At 31.9% G+C, this 20,991-nt stretch overlaps 3 protein-coding genes across 5 annotated transcripts; 1 reads left to right on the top strand and 2 right to left on the bottom strand.

Annotated features, from left to right (window-relative positions):
- Positions 1-945: 945 nt before the first annotated feature.
- LOC122710971 (kinesin-like protein KIF23) lies at positions 946-5,177 on the bottom strand. 2 transcript variants are annotated; one of them, XM_043929260.1, is made up of 15 exons: positions 5,051-5,177; positions 4,342-4,908; positions 4,106-4,249; positions 3,841-4,039; positions 3,643-3,781; positions 3,331-3,530; positions 3,128-3,232; positions 2,846-2,931; positions 2,618-2,748; positions 2,438-2,541; positions 2,250-2,354; positions 2,023-2,169; positions 1,683-1,949; positions 1,369-1,605; positions 946-1,295 (listed from the first exon to the last, which is right to left on the bottom strand). In XM_043929260.1, exons 1-15 carry the CDS (start codon positions 5,059-5,061, stop codon positions 1,110-1,112), a joined length of 2,628 nt encoding a protein of 875 aa, XP_043785195.1. In that variant the 5' UTR covers positions 5,062-5,177; the 3' UTR covers positions 946-1,109. The 2 variants fall into 2 exon arrangements, with proteins under 2 accessions (XP_043785195.1, XP_043785194.1); XM_043929259.1 differs by having other exon boundaries at positions 4,106-4,276.
- A 223-nt stretch (positions 5,178-5,400) lies between these two features.
- Positions 5,401-6,197, bottom strand: LOC122711229 (CDGSH iron-sulfur domain-containing protein 3, mitochondrial). 2 transcript variants are annotated; one of them, XM_043929799.1, is made up of 3 exons: positions 6,104-6,197; positions 5,692-5,830; positions 5,401-5,575 (listed from the first exon to the last, which is right to left on the bottom strand). In XM_043929799.1, the coding sequence occupies exons 1-3, from the start codon at positions 6,161-6,163 to the stop codon at positions 5,550-5,552; spliced, it is 225 nt and encodes a 74-aa protein (XP_043785734.1). In that variant the 5' UTR covers positions 6,164-6,197; the 3' UTR covers positions 5,401-5,549. The 2 variants fall into 2 exon arrangements, with proteins under 2 accessions (XP_043785734.1, XP_043785733.1); XM_043929798.1 differs by having other exon boundaries at positions 5,401-5,830.
- A 3,709-nt stretch (positions 6,198-9,906) lies between these two features.
- LOC122711241 (cilia- and flagella-associated protein 100-like) lies at positions 9,907-12,831 on the top strand. Its single transcript, XM_043929812.1, is given in 7 exon segments — positions 9,907-10,007; positions 10,202-10,484; positions 10,487-10,870; positions 10,974-11,340; positions 11,651-11,880; positions 12,011-12,334; positions 12,523-12,831. Coding segments are annotated over 7 exon segments (1,998 nt in total).
- The last annotated feature ends 8,160 nt before the right edge of the window (positions 12,832-20,991 follow it).

Raw genomic sequence — 20,991 nt, forward strand, 5'->3', positions numbered from 1 at the left:
ATAAATTTATTTAATATCAGATAATTTCTCATCAATTATATTTTAAAAACATATATCATTATATTATATAAAGGAGAATATACCGTTGCATAATACTATATTTTTAAATGATTTAATAATCAATTTTTTATAATTTGTTAAAATTGATCATAATATAATGACTAATTACTTTAACTAATTAAGGTATTCATCTAGTCTCGATACTTTATATGATTTATATACATTACCAAACATTGGAATAACAAAAGTAAATGAAAATGCATATTGCCAATAAAGCTGTATTATAAGAATGGTTATAAAAATGGTTACATAAAAATACGCTCAATTTCTGTAATGATATAGATTCTATAAGATAAAATACAAATTGTTTTCTCAATTACAATTTATTACTATACAGTAACAATTTTTTCAATTACATTTATTACCATTATTATTACAGTATTGATTCGATTTGCAAAGTTTTAAGTTGTTTAAAATTTATCCAAAAAATTAATTATAAATTCAAAAGCATATAAATTTGTAAATCGTTTACTTAACTAAATTACAAGAAAGATTTTGATTATTTTTCAATTTAAATTTTCGCAACTCGCACCATGTAGAAATGATGTATATATTCATTACTTTGCTGTTGGCAGTACATATCCAGGCTTCTGTCCTAACATTTGTATTATTCACAGAGTCTGTGTTGTATAAGCTACGGGAAATAAATGGACATTTAACATAAGACATTTAAGAAATTATAAATAAAAAAATATTAAAGTGTATGTTGAATTTTATTTTATAATAAGCTCTAAATGAATCATTTTTTAAGTAAAAAATATTTGTTATAACAATATAATTACATAGATTAAACTAAAAAATATTTTTTTTTTTTTATATAAAGTAATTTGCTAACAAATGATATATATTTTACCATCAAATGAAACAAAAATATATCGAATAATTATATACTTATAACTTATTTGTACTTTAGTTATTGCATAAAAAAATTGAAGAAAATTTTATTTCTTCACATCTTTGGTTTTTATATCTGCATTATCTATATATCTTATTTGATTTGTCAGATATTTGAAAATAAAACAATAAAATACAAAAATTTTTTTAATAAATTATACGCGAGGTTTTTTTGAATTGTTTTCTTCTGAATCACAATAACTTTTTTGAGAAGTAGAATTTTTTTCGGGGCTCAAATAACTACTACGTTTTCTTCTTGCAAGCAATGAAACTTGTTTCAAATGTTCCATATCATTAAATACCACTTGAGCTCCTCCTCCACTAGTTGGTAATATATCTCCCTATTATTTAGAAATTTTATTATTTTTTAAATAATAAATATAATTAAATTATCTATAGCTTATTAATGCTAACTTTGTATAATTTAGTTTCAAGTTCACCATCTGTATCTTGTTCCTGTGCGACAAGGCAATATCTGGATGCTTTGTTTGTAATATCTTTCGGATCTGTTAATTGTGTGATACTTCGTTTATTTCGAATAACTGGTTGAAAAATGGTACCAACCGGAACTAATCCAGGAGGTCGATGATCAATCCATCTCTCTGCACTTTGTGATCTTCTATAATGTAGATTTACTACTGGTATTCTATCCTAAATATTAATAAAGGTAATACAATTTTATACAAATATAAATATATGTTATATGAAATTGTAATTATAATATTTACTTTTCTACTTAATCGGTTATTATAATCATCAAATTTAACCGTTGAAACAGCTTTTGTCATAATTTTTGGTGTAGTTGTAGAAAGTGTAGCTTCTGAAATACTACTTGGAGTAGTTGTAATGATTTTTGATGTTGTAGGTATTTCAATTTCATTTTGTATTTGAATTCTTTCTTTACATTCTAATTTATTTTTTGTATCTATTTCATCATCACTTATTAATATCTGTTTCATTAATTTCAATTTATCTTCTTTTTCTTTCACTTGATTCTAAATAAATATTTAATAAATTAATAATATAAAATAGTAATAATATAAAATATATAAACGTATCATAATGTACCTGAAGAATTTCACGTTGTCTGCGAAGTTTGCTTTCTAATTCTTTACTCATTTTATCAGTTTCTGCTTGAATTTTATTACTATATTTTTCTTTTACTTTTTGCTTGTCTATTGCACGTTGATTCAATAACATATTTTTGTTTTGTAACTATAAAAAATTTTTTCAATTATTAAAATTATTTTATTTGATAAAAATACAAATAAATAATAATATAAAAAAAAAGTTACTTCTTGCTTCATATGTCTGATTATGTCATTTGCACTATTTAATCTGTATAATAAAGTATCAATTTGTGCTTCTGTTTTACAAATATGAGCTTCCAAAGCAGATATCTATAATAATTTTTTATCTATGTAATATCATTAATAATTTTACAATAACAATTATGATTTTAATTCTTCGTGTAAAGACTTACTTTTTTTTGTCGTTGATCATTTGATGCTTTCAATGTAGAATTTTCAATTTTTAATGATACATTTTCCCGTTCCATTTTTACTAGCATATTTCTAAAATTGGTTTCTAAAAAAACAAATTTGATATAAATTTTTTGAAAAAAGCAATATTTTTTTAATCTTATAATACTTTTAAATATTACGTTTCTGTTTCAGATCTTCTTGCAAAATATTTCGTTTTTGAATACGCAATTCTAAGAAACGCATAAGTGTAGTGATTATTTCATCATTATGTGGATTTGTTATATCCATTTCTGGAAATGGTCCTCCAAGACTAGAAAAAAATTTATTACACAATAAAATAATTTTATTATTATTAGAGGATAATAAGAAAATAAAATTACTTATGTATTAAAATCTATATACTATACCTATATACTAAACCCAAATCAACTTCTAAATCAGCTGCAATAGGATGACCAGCACTTTCTAATCTATTTCTTGCTTCTTTAAATATCTATTAAAAAATATAAAATATAAAATATTTGTGGAATGCCTTTAAGAGATTGATTATCTTAAATTGGTTTTAACTTGATAAATAAGTTTCAATCGCTATCTTTATATATTAATTTATATTTGGTTTTTAAAATCGATTTTTTAAAGATATCATGTATTAAATTAACATACTGCATACAAACTTTTTATTTTCTTACTTTATTAGCTTGTCTTCTACCAGGTGCATATCCTAAATCTAATTTTGAAGTTGTAGAATTTGTAACTTGTACTTCTTGACTAACTTCAGCAAACTTTAATACTTGCTATTTGGAGTAGTTGTATATATGAAGAAAAAAAAAAAGATATTCACATAAGTAATTTATATTTCAAATATTATTCAAATTTAAATGTGAATGCTTACAATAGTTTCATCATAATCATCGACACTAGGATTAACGCAAATGATCATTCTAACATTTCCTTCTCCGTCAAAATAATTTTTAAATAAATGTGTTATTTTAGAATCTCGATAAGGGACTATTTTATTTGTACCTTGAGTTTGATTTTCACGAAGTATTTCCAAACAAGTACGCAGTGTCATTAGCGAATTATTTATATTTCCTATTATATATAAATTTAATAAATTATTATATATTATATATTAATATAAAAATAACATAATTATAATATATAATAGAATATTTTAATATTATTTTTAATATTTTAAAATTACCTGCTTCTCTGAGTCTTTGTCCAGTATTTTTCGAGCGATTTGTACGTTCACTTCCAGCTAAATCTACTAAAGATAATTGACTAATACAAATTACTTGTTTATTTTGAACAATTTGTTCACCATCCTTATCTAGTGGTGCCTAGTAAGATATTAATATTGCAAATATAAAATGTTTACATTATAATTAAATTATATTACCTGAACAAGTCTTATAGTAAAAACACTGTGAGATCTACTTGATTCTGCATTAAGATTAGTATATGCAATATGTCTTTTACATTGACCACGTTGAAATATTTCAAATGCTTCTTCTGAACTTTTTACTTCTATTTCTGTACATCCATGAACATACATATTTCTATTTCCATCTTCACGTATAATTTTACTCTGTAAAGTTCTGAATTTTTTGATGTTTTAATAAATTTTATAATATTTTATATAATTTCTTAAAATTTATACTTACTTTGTCTTCCCTTCATTCTCATCTAATAAATCATATACACTGTTATTATAAATTTCAATATATGTTACAAAAACTGCATATGCATTATCTTCATCAATAACTAATGTTTGAGATTCATTACTTAAATTTAAGATATTTTCATTGCTAAAATTATTTCCATCTATTTTACATCTTTGAAAAATATACAAAATATTAAAACGTCACAGTAAATATAATGTAAATAAATTTATACTTACATTTTAGAAGTTTTTCCATTGTAAAAAGTAACGAATCTTTGAAGTTCATTTTGTCTATCTAACAATGCATCAGCTTCACTTTGTATATCAAAACCATTTAATTTATCAGGTTTAAAAACAAATTTCTTTGTTTGACAATTTGCTATACTGTTAAAAATAACATCTAAACTACGAGGCATGATACCTGCATCATGTGTACCAGACATAGTATAAGTTTTACCACTTCCAGTTACTCCATATGTGAAGAGTAAACTATTTTTGCCATTAAGAAGATTTTCAACAAGTGGCAAAGCTACAATATTAAATACTTCTCTTTGAGAAGTATTGGGACCAAAAACGTGACTAAAACACGTTTGAATAGCTTTGTTTACATTACGAACATTCGTTATTGATTCTGATGGAGTAATAACCAAGGCTGTATCAGAAATAATTTTCATACAAGATACATCATTAGAGTGAACTATTGGTCTTAAACGGCAAAAAACTCTAACAGGCTCTTTAGATGTATCATTGTCGCATTTTGCCCGGTTTCCATGCTTTCGTGTTGCAACAGGTGGTTTTATATTTCTAATTGAAATCAAATAATATAAAGTTTTTATTGAAAATTATATTTACAACAGTTTAAATTGTTAAAGCGATTGTAAAAAAATTAAAATTAAAGTAACAATACGAAATTGCAATAAATTTATTAAAAGTATCGAAAACTTACGCAGATTTCATTATAAAACCAATTAATGAACACGAAATAACTAAATAAAATTTATTTTATCTAAATTACAATTATCTAAAAATTGTTTATAATTAGTTTAACATTCTATTTGTTGTAAAACTCGTTGCTTACGATCGCACAACACATGTTTAAAATTCAAACATAAAGTGAAGTCAGCAGATAAGCATTTAGATTACTTATAGCGAATTTTCATTTATCGATAGAAACATTGAAAATTACATACATGGATTAAAATTTTTTATGAATCGCTCGTAACATTGAAAAGAGGAAATTAGGATTTTGTCGGGGAAAATTAAATCATTTATAAAATTTAAAAAAATAAAAATATATATTTCTTATAATTAAAATTATATTGAACAAAAAATTTGTTTACTAACAATTGAATTATTGCTTTATATGTTTATATTATTTCTTTGGTACAATATTTTCATTTAAATGTGTACCATCACAGAATGGTCGATTTGATGTTTGTTTACAATTACAGAGCCAATAATCTTTGGTTTCCTTAACAGTAAAACGTATAGGTTTTTGTTTAATTTGAAGAAATTGATTTCTATGAGTACCATCGCAAAATGGTTGTTTATTACTTCTACCACATAAACACCATGAATATATTTTACCTGCTATACAAGTATATTTGAAGGGTTTATGATCATATACAACACCATTAGTAACTTGATCATTTGCACTATAATATTGTTTTAATGGATTTGTAGGAATTTCCATATCATCTTCTACTTTCTTACAATAATATCTAATCTGAAATATAATTAATATTTGCATATTAGAAGAAGAAAAGAAAGAAATTTTGTTATTTTGTTAAATATTAATGTATTTAATTTATTTTTTTACTTCTAGTATAATTTAATAACTTATTTTTTTTAATTTTTATTATTAAGAATATGTTTTAAGAGACAAAAGGTTAAAGTTACTATAAAAGAATAGGTTAAGAATGTTATAATAATAGTAAAAAAGTAAACGTAAAAAAATATTATAATAATTTAAATTAGATTTAATTTATTTTTAACTTACATATCGATGTTTCGAAATAAAATGTACAAATTGTCGAATTTCCTTTAAAATTAAATACATGATTGATACTTGATATTATAATCGTATAATCTTGATATACCTTAACAAGAACAAGTTACCAATATATTTTTATAGGGATGTTTTATTACATTATGTATACCAATTTTTATAAATATATACGATAAATTGCAAAATTTAAATATTATATATTTTATTAATATGTAATATTCAATTTATTTCATAACTCAATCAAATTCAGAAGAATTTATCAATTTTATACTTAATAATTTTTTAATGTATTCATACTTTTTGAAATTATAAAAAAAAATATCTGTATGATATACAAAAGATAAAAAAATATGTAAAATATATATATATATATATACACGATAAACAGAAAAAATAATTTATACATGTAATTATATATATATATATATATATATATATATATTATATATACATCATATATATGTAAAATATATAGAATTCTTCATTTATATTTGCATATAAGTTTCTTTATGATATTTCTCAAACAACTATTTGTTAATATTATAGAATGTTTTTTTTTTATAAAGTTCTAAATGACTAATTTTTTAATCAATAAATTAGGCGACAATTAAAAAATTTGAATCAGCACTATCTCATATTTAGATATCCAAAGCTTCGATTTGTTATTACTATAGCAGAATATAAAAAGAGATATTTGATATTTGAAATAAAGAAAACAATACTATGCAAGAAAGATAAAAAGTATCTCTTCCTACTTCGAAGATACTACTTCATGAAAAATTTATTAATTATTCGTTTTTTATTCAAAATTTCAAATAAGTTTCTCAAATCAATTTTAATGTAAAATTAATTTAAGTATTTATTAACGATTAACGCATTTTATTTCTAATGCATCAAAGATATATTAAAAATTAATTAATTTGTTTCTTAATCAAAATTTTTGTACTTTCAAGCTTGCACTTCAAGTTAGAACTTCAGGCAAATTTTTTTTATTAATTTAATGTGAATTTTTTTTCAAATAATTGTTTAATAACAATTAATATATGTTTTAATATATCGAACATTGAACATTTGTTTTTAACTTTTATACCTTTAAATTTTAAAGAAATTTTAAAAATACGAAAAATTTATTCGAAGATCTAGCTTGAAAGTGAAAAAATTTTGAATAATTATCAATTTTTATTATAACATCTTTGATACATTAGAAAATATTAGACGCGTTAATTGTTAATAAATAATTAAAGAAAAAAAATTTTAATTTTAAAATCGATATGAGAAACTTTCAAGATTGAAACTCAAAAATACTAAAATTTTAGTAAGTAAAAAACGAATAATTAATAAATTTTCTATGGAATTTCAAAGTGGAAGAAGATACTTTTTATCTTTCTCGTACAAGGTTATTTTCCTTGTATCTGATATCGAATATTTTCTTTCATTTTCTGTTATAGTAATAACAAATTAAAGTTTCGAGTATTCAAACGCGAGATGGCGCTAATCAAAATTTTTCAATAGTTACCTAACTTATCGATAAAATGTATTCATTTAAAAATTTGTAAAAAAAAGAAATAGCAAAAATTCCATAATCTTGACGAATAGTTGTTTGAAAAGTATCAACAAAAATATAAACAAATCTGTATTCAACTAAAGATGAAAGATATGACAGAAAAAAATATGTAAAGTATATCGTAAAGTAAAAGGATAGTAACAAAATAATATATATAAAATAGATTATAAATGAAAGCATAAGATATATAAAATATACATGCAACATAGAAATGAAACATAGAAACAAATATATTGTATATTTATTACTGTATATTACTGTACATTATACTTATATATAGAAAAATTAATTTATTTTGTCTTTTGAAAAAATATTTTTATTATTTAAAAGATGGCATTGATTATCAATTTTCATATATAGTATCTCTCTCAACTTTTGTTTCTATCTTATTATTTTGTTTTTTGTCTAATCTATTGATAACTATTCTTAATAGAATCTATTCGATCATCTATTCAATTTTATATTTTATTTCATTTTCATTATTCATGAAAATAATACGAATAAATAGATTAGAGAGAATAAAATAAAATGTCATGAAAAAATTAAATATTTATCTTACAATTAATATAGAAATTTTAATGTTTAAAATTATTTAAGTTACTAATATTATACTAAATTTTTCTAGTTTAAATTAGATAATGTATTTTTCATTATATTATATTACATATCACAATATAATAATCTTATTAAGATTGTAGCTACGTTTAATTTTTGTAGTGATTACATTAATTTTTCATAAGAATTTTTTTATGCCATTAAACATAATTCGTATATTACACTAAACACAGAAAATATCAAAATATTTTTATTATATTGAAACTATTAAAATTTAAATTTAAATTTACATTTTAAAATTCATAGATTAAATAAATAGATACATATATCAAATATATATGTTACATCATAAAATTTAAATTTTTAAATTTTAAAAAAATGAAAATATAATTAAATTTTTTCACATTTCAGAATCATTGTACAATGATGTGTCTAAAATATAATAAATTGTGGATAAAACAATCTTGATTTGTTCGTGCAGTTGATTCATACTATACATAATTCAATCAGAAAATCATGAAGTACTCTTCAAAATACAACGCGCATGGCAAACAATTCCACTTAACAACCATTTATCTACGAAACGTCAACTTGCTGATAGAAAGTTGATATATATTAAAAAGAAGGTTATCGAATTTTCTCTCTTTTTCTTTTTCTCAGCTCTTTCTTTTTTTTAAATGTTTAAATCTAGCAGTTTTATCACTAAGAAAAGTACAAGAATTGAACTTGTTTTAAAAAGTAAGTAATTCTTTAAGCTTTGAATTCGCATGTTTCAGGCATACCAATCTTAAAGAATCAATTTTTCACTGCATTGCTCGAGAATATTTTCAATTTTTTGCTTCATTTTAATATTGTTCTCGAGACAAAGATACATAGAAATCTATGAATTTATTAATACTATATATAATAAATTAGAAAGAAAGCAAATTTTAGTTAAATTAATTAGTTTGATATATTATTAGTTTAACGGATAAAAATATTTTCAGATATTCAAGAGGATTCAGACAGTTAATAATAATAAAATCATAAAATCATATATTGATTAAAAAATCATATATTGATAAAAAATTCTTAGCGAAAATTACCGAATGGAATATGAATAACATATATTATTCATTTTTGATGTTATATATTTTTTAAAAAATTTCGAATATAATTACTAATATAAAATCTTAAGATTCATGAATATCTAAAATCAAAAAATATTCAAAAATATCAAAAATATCGAAATACTCATGAAAATAATATATTAATACGTTTTAGAATTTCAAAAGTAAAATAAATTATAAATATTTGTGAAATATATTATTTTAATATATAAATATATATATATTTTTTATCAATATTTTAATGTCTGTCGAAGCAACATTTTTTCTCAATGAAATTAATACAATTAAAAAAATTATATCCTTCTATATATAGAAAATTATAAGAATTTTTTCTAATTAATTACATCCGCAATAACTTTGTTCGATAGAAACGGATTCTTCCAAGTTTCCATTCTTTTTCAGACACTTGAAAAGTTTTAATCAAATGCATGCCGTTTCTGTTGGCGTTTCCCTTTGACCAACGCGACCAGATGAGGAGGCGAGCTTTTCTACACAGCGACACAGGTGAATGGCCGACAGGTGAAAAGCCGAGAGTTTGAATAAAGCACGAGCTGAATTACGGGAGAATGAGCGATCCAACGTCAAGAGCTTGTAGGGAGCGTCATATTGCTCAGAAGAGACGGAAGATAACTGTGCCCAGGAAGAAAACTCTGAAGGAGTTTTTCGAGTATATATTTCTGCAAAATAATAAACATTGTTTTACAAACATCCAGTTCGAAGTATATATTAAAGATTTAATTTAACAAAGAGAATAGTTTGTTTTAATTAATCAATTATATTACTCATCATATAAGATATAATTCATTTTCAAATTGTCAAATCTCCGAAAAATAGAAAAGTTATTACATTTTTTTCTAAATAATTTAGGACCCAGTACTATTTTACCAAAGGCCATGAACACATGGGAGAAGCCAGAAATGTTCTCGAGGAGCAATGTTTTTTCGTTTATCCTCCTTGCTCTCTCATGTTCGCTTACTTTCAATACTGGAAAGCGAAACAACGTACTACAGATAAGGAAAAAAGGGCGCTTTCCAACACCAAAACTTTACAACAGCTTTTACGATCTCTTCGCGTAAGCTATTCTTCGATATACCAAACACAGTTCTACAATAATCTTTACTTTGCAATTAAAAAAATAGAAGGATATTCCAAAAATGTCGGATTTCAATTATCAGTTACAACAATGAAAAACTATTCATTCTTTCGATTGTTCGATTTCAAAAGAATTTCCTTAGATTGAAAGTTTATACGATTATTGTTACTTTTGCCAAGGTGGACGTGGACATCGAAGCCTTGGATGCAAAAAAGCACAAAGATTTGGACGAAGCTATAGCCATCACCGATGTGGATCCGCGTTACTTTTCGGAACTGGATGCCAGGCTAGTGAGAGAAAAATTCTCCGTACACAAGTACGTGGAAGATTCTCGTGAAATTTTAAAGTGTCGGCTATTAGCTGGCCAGGAAATGGACGATTGCATTCGCATAGATCAACAATTCGTCGAGGAGCAAAAAAGACTCGATAAGATCAAGGTTTGTCCAATCTAAGAAATAAGAAATTTTCCACGTTCCAATATCTCTCACCGTTGTTCTTCCACCACCATATGTTCTCCACCATGTATTTTTTCCGATCCAGCGACGATATCGTCGATACATAAGCGGTTTCGAGGAATTTCTCTCGAAGGATCACGAGGAGAGTATGAAAAGTCTATTCCTTGCTGAAAACGAGTCGAAGAAAACTAGAGAGATGACGGATCACAGGAATAAGCTTTCCGTTGAATATGGCCGGATTAGATTGGAAGTATATCACTGGGAAGAGAGTTGGAGAATGATGAAGATGTGTCAACGATTCCTCTATCAGATATCTCCGATTTCTTGGCGAACCGAGCACGATTGGATCCATCGCAGTCATTCCGGGGAGAGCATCACTTACGACCATCCGGAGGATTTATTCGGACGATACAGAATGCTGGGCGATGTTGCTTCGCTCGACGCTCTTATAGGTGAAAACTCGGCGGCAAATATCCATCTTTTATCTCCCCTCCGTTCAAAACAATAATAGTCGAACCTGTGGAAAAATTTTATTATTATTTTAGAGCATATATTAGAGTATATATTGTCTCGATGCTTCGCATGAAATTATCATTTCGCGAATCATTACCTTTCTTATCGGTCACTGATGCATTAGAAGTTTCTTATTTACTCAGAATTCTCTCTCCTCCCCTCTCTCTTTTTTTCTTATTCTTAATATTAACTTGTTAACTATCCAGAAGAAATAAAAAAAATGTTACGTACTGGTTTGGTTTCTTCCAGATTTTTTCGAGCAAGATATTAGCGAGGCGGGTCCCGCGGATTTGTATTTTCAGGAACCGTGGGAGCTGATCAACGTGTTCAGATCGATAGAAATGCAAAATTTGAACGCGTTGATCCACTTGGAGAGTCTTGCAGAGCCGATGAGTCAAATGATGTCGACGATTCAAAGTGCTGAACAACAGATCAAGATAGAAATTGAAGAAATAACCAATATAATCAAGGAGTTGCGCGTAATGATATATATAATCGATCGAATTGAATTAAAAATACATCGCATGGATTAAAGTAGAGTAGAGTAGAATGGTGAATATACGCGTGTACATACATATATACTTACGTGTGAAAACGTATTACTTTTAGGAAAGCATTCACATATTGGAAAGCAGAGCCATAGATTTGGAAAAGCACGCGAACGAGCTTTTGGAAACCGTGTTCCGGGATTCCGTTTGCTCGGAGGAAGTGCTTCGTCTTCAGGTATTCGTCGAGGATGCGTACGAGAGTTGTGTCGGGGTGAACGAAGCGAATCTGGATAGTTTCTCGATGATGAAATGGATCGAGAAGATACACGACGACTTGAATTTGAAGCTGGATACTCTACCACCGGAAGTGGTCAAGGCTGCCGAGAAGGAGGGCTTCAAGCAGGAGTTGAAGGTCATGAAGCAGACAGAGGAAGCCGCTAAGAAGGTTAGATATATCCGCGAAAATTAATTTACAATCTTAATATTACTTATATCTTGTTCTTATTCGATTCACACACTGGCTGGACATACCTCATATCGCGAAAAATATTTCTTATTTCTATCTTATTCTATCTAATCCGAAACGAATCGTTTCGAACAATCGTTTTCACGAAACGATTATTTACTTTACAGTTCGAGCTTATGCAACGATTGCTGGTCTCCCTGAAACGCGCAATGGAGCCACCTCCGACAAAGAAGAAGACTATGATGTGGCGATCGCCTCCAAAAATACATAGATTGAAGGGACTGGCGGTGGCGCTGAAGCCAACCGAGGAGGAGATGCAATATTTGACTTTCTTCACCGACTATTGCAAAACGGAGGACTTCACCACGTATCGCCCTCAATTTCCCGACGATTTTGATCTGACGTTCAAGAAGCAAGAAATTGTAGTGACCGAGACGGAAGAGGACGAGGATGTTTTGATAAAAAAATTTGAATGATCGAATTTCTTTTTTTCATTTAACATTAAATTACAAAAATAAAATATCGATATAATAGAATATTATATACAACATTATATACAAAGATTATACATTATTTACGAATAATTAATTAATAATTGGAACAAGAAAATTTCAATTAGTAGAGATATGACGAGGCTACGAGAGAAGATGCGTATTTTTTCCGTGAAACAACCGTAAACGGAGGTGGAAGCAACGTTGCGGATAATTGAAACAAATTATTGTTTTATCCTTGGACCGATTTCACCGATCCTCCAATTATTCCTCATTTTCCACGATTTCGATATTTCCCCCGTCGCAGACCAACTTGTGAATAATTCACGACCCTTCCCCAATCGAAAATCTTCCCCGTCCAATTAAGTAATTGAATTAAAACGCGGAACGCAGCGGACGAAAGATAACTTCCGCCTGTTTCTTCTCTTTAATTGAAACACTTACGTAGCGCGAAACATCGATCAAACGCAATCGTTCGAGGAGGACGCCTCGCACCGTGAAGATTAATTTCGAAAACGTCTGATGCATTTCCCCCCCCCCTCCCCTCCCCTCCTTTTTTCCATCTTTAACAGAAGGATCCGCGCACTCTTCCGTTTTACTCTAAACCCGGAAACCACGCGTCACGGTGTTTCAATTCTTTTTACAGAAACCTGCACGATCATCGTCACGCCAAAAGGAAAGGATGCTCGAAAGGATCGAAGATGAAAATTGTTTTAAAAAGCGACGAGAATAAACTCGAATTATTCGAATTTTGTACTTGGCGATCCAAATTTCATCTAATCTCTTCCAATTATTCACGGATGGTTCGTGAATTTTTAAAAAGATCCTTTATCCATTATGTTGACATTAAGTTCGCGACATCGAGTTGCTCTTTCTTCCAATTCGAGTAAATTCGTCGATCGTCTCGAGAGCATCGAATCACGGTCAAGAAAGAGCGTGGAATGAGATTAAGAGAATCGGAAAATTCTGTGTAATTGAAGAGGGATTGAATATAAGAAAGGAGAAGAGGAAATTCTTTGAAATTCTTATGCAACGAAAAAGCACCATCCTCTCACAACTCCGGATTACTCTCGCGGAGTGGTTTCGCCCGTAAGAATGCTCGCAAGTTTCTCCTTTGCATTCTCCTTCGTTTCCCAAAGGATCTTGAGCAAGAACAGTTTCTCCCTTGGCCGGACGAAAAAAAGCACGCGTGCACGAATCGAAGGGAGGAGGGGAAAAAGTCGGGGGAAATAATGGATGGACGAGAAATGGAAATAATCTCTCGAATGGAGGCATGAAGATAAAAGATATAAAAGGGGGAGGGAACGGGTTTTAAAAAATTTATACCACAAGTTTCTCCTTTTTCTTTTATGGAAAATCGATACGGATGCTCCTGCTTGTAGGAAGCACGTTAAGATTATCGATTCGATCGCAATGGATCGTAATTTCACGGATTTATTTAATTAAGAATAAAAATAAGAATTTATTTAATTAATTGTGAACGAGAAATTGTTATAATTCGATTCATCCTTTCTGCGAGTATATATATATATATATATATATATACGGAAACAACGAGGCGGCAGTAGTAAGAAATTCGCGAGGAAAAGATCGATACAAGGGGTTGAACTCGGAGTGAGAAACGAGTGGAGTAAATGAGAATTTTTAGATTGGCCTTGACAAGTCGTCTGCACACTGTCATCTCGACGCGAAAGAGTCACAAAGGGAAGTGGGATGGCGAGGGTGGGCAAGTCGAGTACCACGTGTCTGCCATTAATTCCACTTGTGGGGCAAAGGTGGCGAGGACCGACTAGTTGTTGGATATCGCTGCGAACGTATCCTCGAAGTATCTCTCCTCCGATTCTTACCAAGAGTTACTCGACTCGCAGGTAACAACGCAGGTGTGCTTCCTCGTGCTCGAGGAGATCGAAACAGCGAAAATTCGGGCGAGAAACTTTTGCCTTAAAAGTAACGAATCGAACGAGTGAAATTTCCTGAAAGCTCCTCCTTAACAGTTTACCTTGCTTGTGGAAAAATTGAAAAAAAAAAGAAAAAGAAGAAGGAAGAGAGAAAATTTTCTCTCTCCTCTTTTCGATCGACCAAACGATCGAAGCATCATTCGAGATTTCGAAAGAATGGCCGAATGTTTCGGTGAAAATCAGCGAGGGTTAAGGGCGGATTTTGCGTACTCGGAGGAAGCCTTTCGAGATTATCCCCATAGCAACGAGAATTGCTCGATAGCAGACTGGCTAGGGGGCTCTTGAACCAAACTAACCCCTCCTCTCTCTCTCTCTCTCCTCCCCTCCCTTCCTTCCCCTCTTTTTCCTCCTTCCTGTTTATCGTTCGTCTGTTTTCAACCCTTGCGTCGCTTCCCTCGTTCTAACACGAAAGGAAAAAAAAGAGAGAGAAAGGGTGTGCACATGTATCCACACGTGTACATACACGCGTATACACGAGAATATTTTTGCCCTTTACCATTGGGTCCTCCCTCTTGGTCCTCCTGCGCTATATTATTCACCATTCAGCTGTCCGTGAACTCTCCTCGAGCGGAGAGGGCCTTTTGTCTCGCGCGCCACTCATCCTCGCGTTCGAACGCGCGTGGCCCGCTTTGGATTACACCAACCGATGTTCCTCCTCCCGATGTTCCCCCCGTCTTCTCTCTTTTTTTTTTTTCTCTTTTTTTTTTTTTGCTTCTCTTCCATTCTCTCTGTCCGTTCTGCTGGAAGAAGGAACGGCTTAGATATCGGTGGAACAACGTTACAACGAGCTCACGAGTTTCTGCGTGAAATTACATATTACGACGATCGTGTCGTTTGTATATACGTTGTGTGTATACGAGTCTGATAGTTTCAAAGGGAGTAGTTTTATCTAGAGAAAAAAACCGTGGAATTATATATGGCCACGCGTCGAAGAAATGGCTAATTAATGGTTAATAATACGAAGGAATTAAATGGAGGAAATGGTTGGAAACAGAGAAGAGCTTTGTCTCAAACTCGTTTGCGTTTTATTTGAAAAAAAAAAAAAAAAGAAAAAAAGAGAAAGAAACGAATTTGTATTCGATGAACGCATAAGATTGCTTGCGAACGAAGTACGCGGATTTAATGATGGAAAATTATTGCATCTCATCTCATCGATTCAATAAATTCGATTCTTCCAATGTTGAGGAAAGAAATAGAATGCTCTCCGCTTCTTCACGAACGGAGCGGACATTTTTAGAAACGTGCTGCCACGTGCGATCGTTCGTTTCGACATCCCCTTTGATTTTCTCTTGATCGGAGAAATAAAGGGGAAGAAGGAAGAAGAGGAGAATCTGTTCATCCAACGACAGCCGGCCAATTTCAACAATGGATCTTCATAGTCCTACCGATGAACTACTTTATTCGTTATTCAACGTTCCGTGAATTCTGGATAAAAGAGAGCTTTGTTTCGAGTTCGTGCCGCTCTCGAATACGCGATTCGTATCTGTGTGCAACGAGATGTTGCACACTGTTTACACAATGTTCGAATATTGTTGAAGAAGTGAAAGAAATTCATTCTTTCGAAAAGATCTTTTAATCTTCGAGATAAAATTTTTGGAGAAAAATTTTCCTTTAAAATTATATTTAGATTATATTATTTAACGAGGGGAACTTTGTTTCTCGAAAAAAATTCAATTTACACGGATGGATGATCGATTAAAAGGCGAGCAAACTAATCGCAAACTTTCTCGCAAGTCAAGCTACGAAGAGGCTTAGTGTATAGGAAAAGGTTATTCTCGTTGTTAAGAACAAGAATAATTAACGACTGTCTGGGCCAGCTGTTCGCTGTTTTTCTCCATTTTCTCTGGAAGAAAATTCCAGAGAATTTTCTTAACAGGATAAATAATTCCATACGAAATTACAACTCATCTCAACTTATATAAATCCTGTTAAAAAAAAAAAAATATCTTTTCACGATTTTCCCTCGTCCATCTCCAAACTATCTCTAACTACCTCTTTGAAATGAACGGGCAATAAAACGTCATTAATTTCTTCCGAGAACCGGGCGTCTCTTTTCGACCGAACAAAGTTAAATTGGATGCTGTTAATCTCTCCAATTTCGGGTCACCGACTCGGCCAACGAAACTAATGCCGTCTTGGTCCCCCTTCATGGTTATACATTCGGGTTAATTAGCTTCATTAAACTGGACGAGTAACGCTACTTGTTGTCAGGGTCTTCTTACTTGGAACGACATCTTCGACGGGGATATCAAGGGGAAAATTTTAATTGCATTCGTTCCTGTCCCTTCCTTGAATAATTTCCTCGATATATACTTGTGCCATACCTCGCTGTCTTCTATATATATATATAAAATACAAAAAAACTCCCTTCGAATCTGCGGGAAAACGATCGAAACATGGATATTTCGTTCGGAGAAAAAATCCTCGCGAAGCGAATTTTTATATTCAAATAATCAATTTCACGAAGATTCTTTCGTGAGATTATATCGGAAATTTATTTCGAAAAAATTTTTCTTGCTTCTTGAGGTTTGTTTATTTCTTCAATATTTCATCATATCGAATCTTCTTCTCAAAGATGTAGAGTTAACCTCGTAATGTTAATCATTGACGAGGAATCGTTGCGTTCGATATTAAAATTTTTACCACCTCGAAAGCCTTATTAATTATTATATATCCGAGTAATAAAGTACTCCTTTCGAGGGATAACTACGCTCAATAAACTACATCGTATCCAAACAGTATCCAATCTCGAAAAGCCGATATATAATTCGATCGTTATTACTTGCTATAAACCCAAATGCAATTTTCATTAGATGAAGATCGATTTACGAGGTTCGTAAACTTTTCAACAAATCGATATACACAATATACACGATATACACGATATACACAATATATACACGCACACGTACTCTCGTGGAATCGACGAACGAAACGTCGACGACTCCTTTATTTGGATTCCTTCCGAGAAAGGAAACATCAGGATTTCATCAGGCGCCACGTGAGTCGGCGTCGCGAGGATATAGCGCGAAAGATTAATTTAAAAAAAAAAAAAGAAAAGGAAAAGGAAAACATTACGCAGCCTTATACTCGTATTGCGCGTACAACGTTGTCCCATCGAGGAACAAGCCGCCCTTTTCTATCGTCGTCGTTTCTATAAATGGCGCGAACTATAACGCGGGACGCCCACGAGTCGGCGCCCACGTCGATTTTCACCACTTTTGATTCCGGATCTATTCCGCACGACGCGCGGAATAATCCACGTATCTCCACAGAGAGGAGAAAAACCCTCGTCTCTTTCTCGTCGAAACATTTTTTAGACCGATTAAAACGACCGACTCGATCATCTTAATTTTAGGGAGGGGAAGAAATTCACTTCTTTCGAGAACTTATTCTTTTCTGAAATATTTAGAAAAGGGAGAGGATTTATACTTTCGTTTAAAAAATTTTCACGGACGAACGGAATGAATATCTTTTTGAAATACAGGGGATCGTTCGGATGGGATCGGATCGTCTTCCGAGCAAGAGTTGTTCAACGGCAAGATAAACTCGAGGCCGACGTTCTCTCGTTACAATGCGTACAGTTCTCGTTTTCTTTCCCTTCCTCGTTTCGACTTTTTGCCACGAACGCACGCACATCTGTGCATCTAAATATACGAAACACATGCTACCGTAGGCACCGCCTACAGCTCGAACTGGTATCGCGCGCATACACCGGTATTCGACGATCATCCGAGAAAAGCACTCGTTCTCGAGAAGCACTCACTCGGCGAAAAGTTTTCCGAAAAGAAAAAGTGATTTGTTTTTCCTTTTCCTCTTCTCTCTCTTTCTTTCTTTCTCTTTTTTTCCTTTCTTTAANGAAGCACTCACTCGGCGAAAAGTTTTCCAGAAAAAGTGATTTGTCTTTTTCCTTTTCCTCTTCTCTCTCTTTCTTTCTTTCTCTTTTTTTCCTTTCTTTAAAGCGACGCGCGTTTCGGTCGTTTTTAAAAAGAGATCGAGGAAAACGCGTCGTCCGTCGACCTCGAGCAAGATTATTTTAAAGAAACGTCAGATTGCTCGGTTTAGGCGGAACCAAAGTCCATATTCTGTTCCCAGTCGTGCAAAATGATCCGTGCAATTTTTTTTTTCCCCCCTGCAAAATTTAATCTCGGATCTAATTTCTATTTCTGTCTAGGTCGGATCGTATGCAATACGAATTCTGCATACGTGTCTGGCAAGAGTCGTCCCGATCTTATAAACCTGAGAAACTTATTCGAGAAAGATTCAATCTATCCCATTGAAACTAAAGTATTATTTACGTTGATTTTACATTACTCGAAATGTAAAGGTATCATTGTAATCTATAATATAATTTTCATTTCGAGGAAAGAAGGAAGAAGCTGATGCACAAGACTTTCTCTCATTACATTTCATCTCTGCTTATTCGCGAGCATACTTCTCCATCCCGTATGCAAATGCATTCGACCGTTCTTTGATCGTTCCCTTCCGGCAATTATGGCTCTAGGCCACTTGTTCCCTCATTATGCTGGATGCTAGAATTGTACGAAAGTACGAATTGTATATCTCGATCGGAGATCCGTGTCAAACTCTCGCGGGGAAAGAAGTTTTTTCCCTCCCCTATAATAATAATAATTGCAACAGGAATCGTTCAGGAAAGGAACAATGGAGAATTCGCAGATTTAATCTGGAATTTACGACCAACGTGAAAGCCGTTCAATTCGCGCGCGTTTGTATTCCGACGAGAGAAGATTCCCGAGATCCGATCCAACGCGGTACAATAACGCGCCCTGTCCTTCCCAATTGCACATTGTTTTCCATTCAAACGACACAGCCAACTTTCTATCATTGTTTCCGCGCCCGCCAACTTCCTCTAACGAGTCAATGTTTCACAGCTTCCAAGCATAATATTAACGCCGCTTTCGGTATACAGCCCGAACGTTTCCATTCGCGATAAAATCGAATTTCGTTCAATTATTCCGCGACGCGTTTTCGTAAATTGCCGCTTCTCGAATAATGCAACTTCGATCAATCAATGATCGATCGATCGTTCGAGTTTAATCGACGATAGAAATCGATGGATGATTTGCAAAGTCGAGAAAAATCTGAATCGAGACGAAGAACATTCAACGAATTTCGAAATTTGAAACGAAATCGCGGTGAAAATATTTTGGACATCTCTCTCCCCCCGATAGAGGATCGACGGGGATAGAGAATGAGATATGCGATGCGCAGTCGAATTACCTTTGGGGGAGAGAAAAAAAGAAAGAAAGAAAGAAAGAACTTTCTTAACGATGGAAATTTCTCAGTGTCGAGAATAATGGCGTTTCCAATCTTGTTCGCGCCATCCTTCATCGCAAACACGACTCGTTGCATTTTTTTTTTTTTTGGTCATCGCGCATTCCGCGTCCCACATTAACACGGACGACGAGCAACGTTGAAACGTCGGGTGCATCCGACGAGCCACCATCCGTTAATTATACATCTCGCTCGAGTTTTTCCACGATCAACTTCGTACAACGCCTTCGATGTTCGAACGAACGTTTCCAATTACGTTTTTTTCCAATCAATCAGCCCCATATATCTCGTAATTCCAATCGATAATTACCAAGCTTATCATCATCCATCATCCGAACTCGCGAACAGTGACTAACGAACAGAAGAATATTTTATTAAGTTTTAAAAATTAAGACGTACGATTGAATTTGCCAAAGGAAAATTATCACGAAAAAGGAATAAAAAAGAAACCAGGCAAGCAAGCCTTTGTCCCATAGCGTACATAGGGAGGAGAGCGGCACAATCGTCAAAGAAATACGCGCACCGCTTCGAGAGGCGAGTTACCACCAGCGCAGAAAAGCTGCGTGGACTACCGTTACAAGAATCGCGGAACGAATTCGAGGATTGTGGATTCGAGGAGAGCCCCTCCTCTCCCCCCCGCCATTCACGCGAAATCCTTGGCGCAGAATTGTGGAAAAGAAACGCGGAGAGGGGGGAGGAGTTCCCTTTGAAGCCGGTGTTCATCGCGTGCGTGCGCGGCGTAAATGGCCGCATCCGCGCGCCACGTGCCGCCTATCCTGTCCAAAGGGAACAATAACCGCGAAACACTCTCCTTTCCTCCCTTTTTCACTCTAACCGCTGCCTCCGTGTCGCTCCCTCCTGTCGTGCTCGTGCTTGGGGCTGATCCGCATGA

Source organism: Apis laboriosa, unplaced genomic scaffold, assembly GCF_014066325.1.
Source record: "Apis laboriosa isolate Shangri-la unplaced genomic scaffold, ASM1406632v1 scaffold16_cov148, whole genome shotgun sequence".
NCBI lineage: Eukaryota > Metazoa > Arthropoda > Insecta > Hymenoptera > Apidae > Apis > Apis laboriosa.

Bases quoted from the DNA above. Each gene is read 5' to 3' on its own strand.
- LOC122710971 (XM_043929259.1), bottom strand. The intron at 2,932-3,127 runs GTAAGAAAATAA...ATTTTTTAATAG, and splicing joins GTAGAAGACAAGCTAATAAA to ATATTTAAAGAAGCAAGAAA. The intron at 1,606-1,682 runs GTAAATATTATA...ATTAATATTTAG, and splicing joins ATAACCGATTAAGTAGAAAA to GATAGAATACCAGTAGTAAA.
- LOC122711229 (XM_043929798.1), bottom strand. From the start codon at position 6,163: ATGTATTTAATTTTAAAGGAAATTCGACAATTTGTACATTTTATTTCG. The intron at 5,831-6,103 runs GTAAGTTAAAAA...ATTATATTTCAG, and splicing joins TTATTTCGAAACATCGATAT to ATTAGATATTATTGTAAGAA.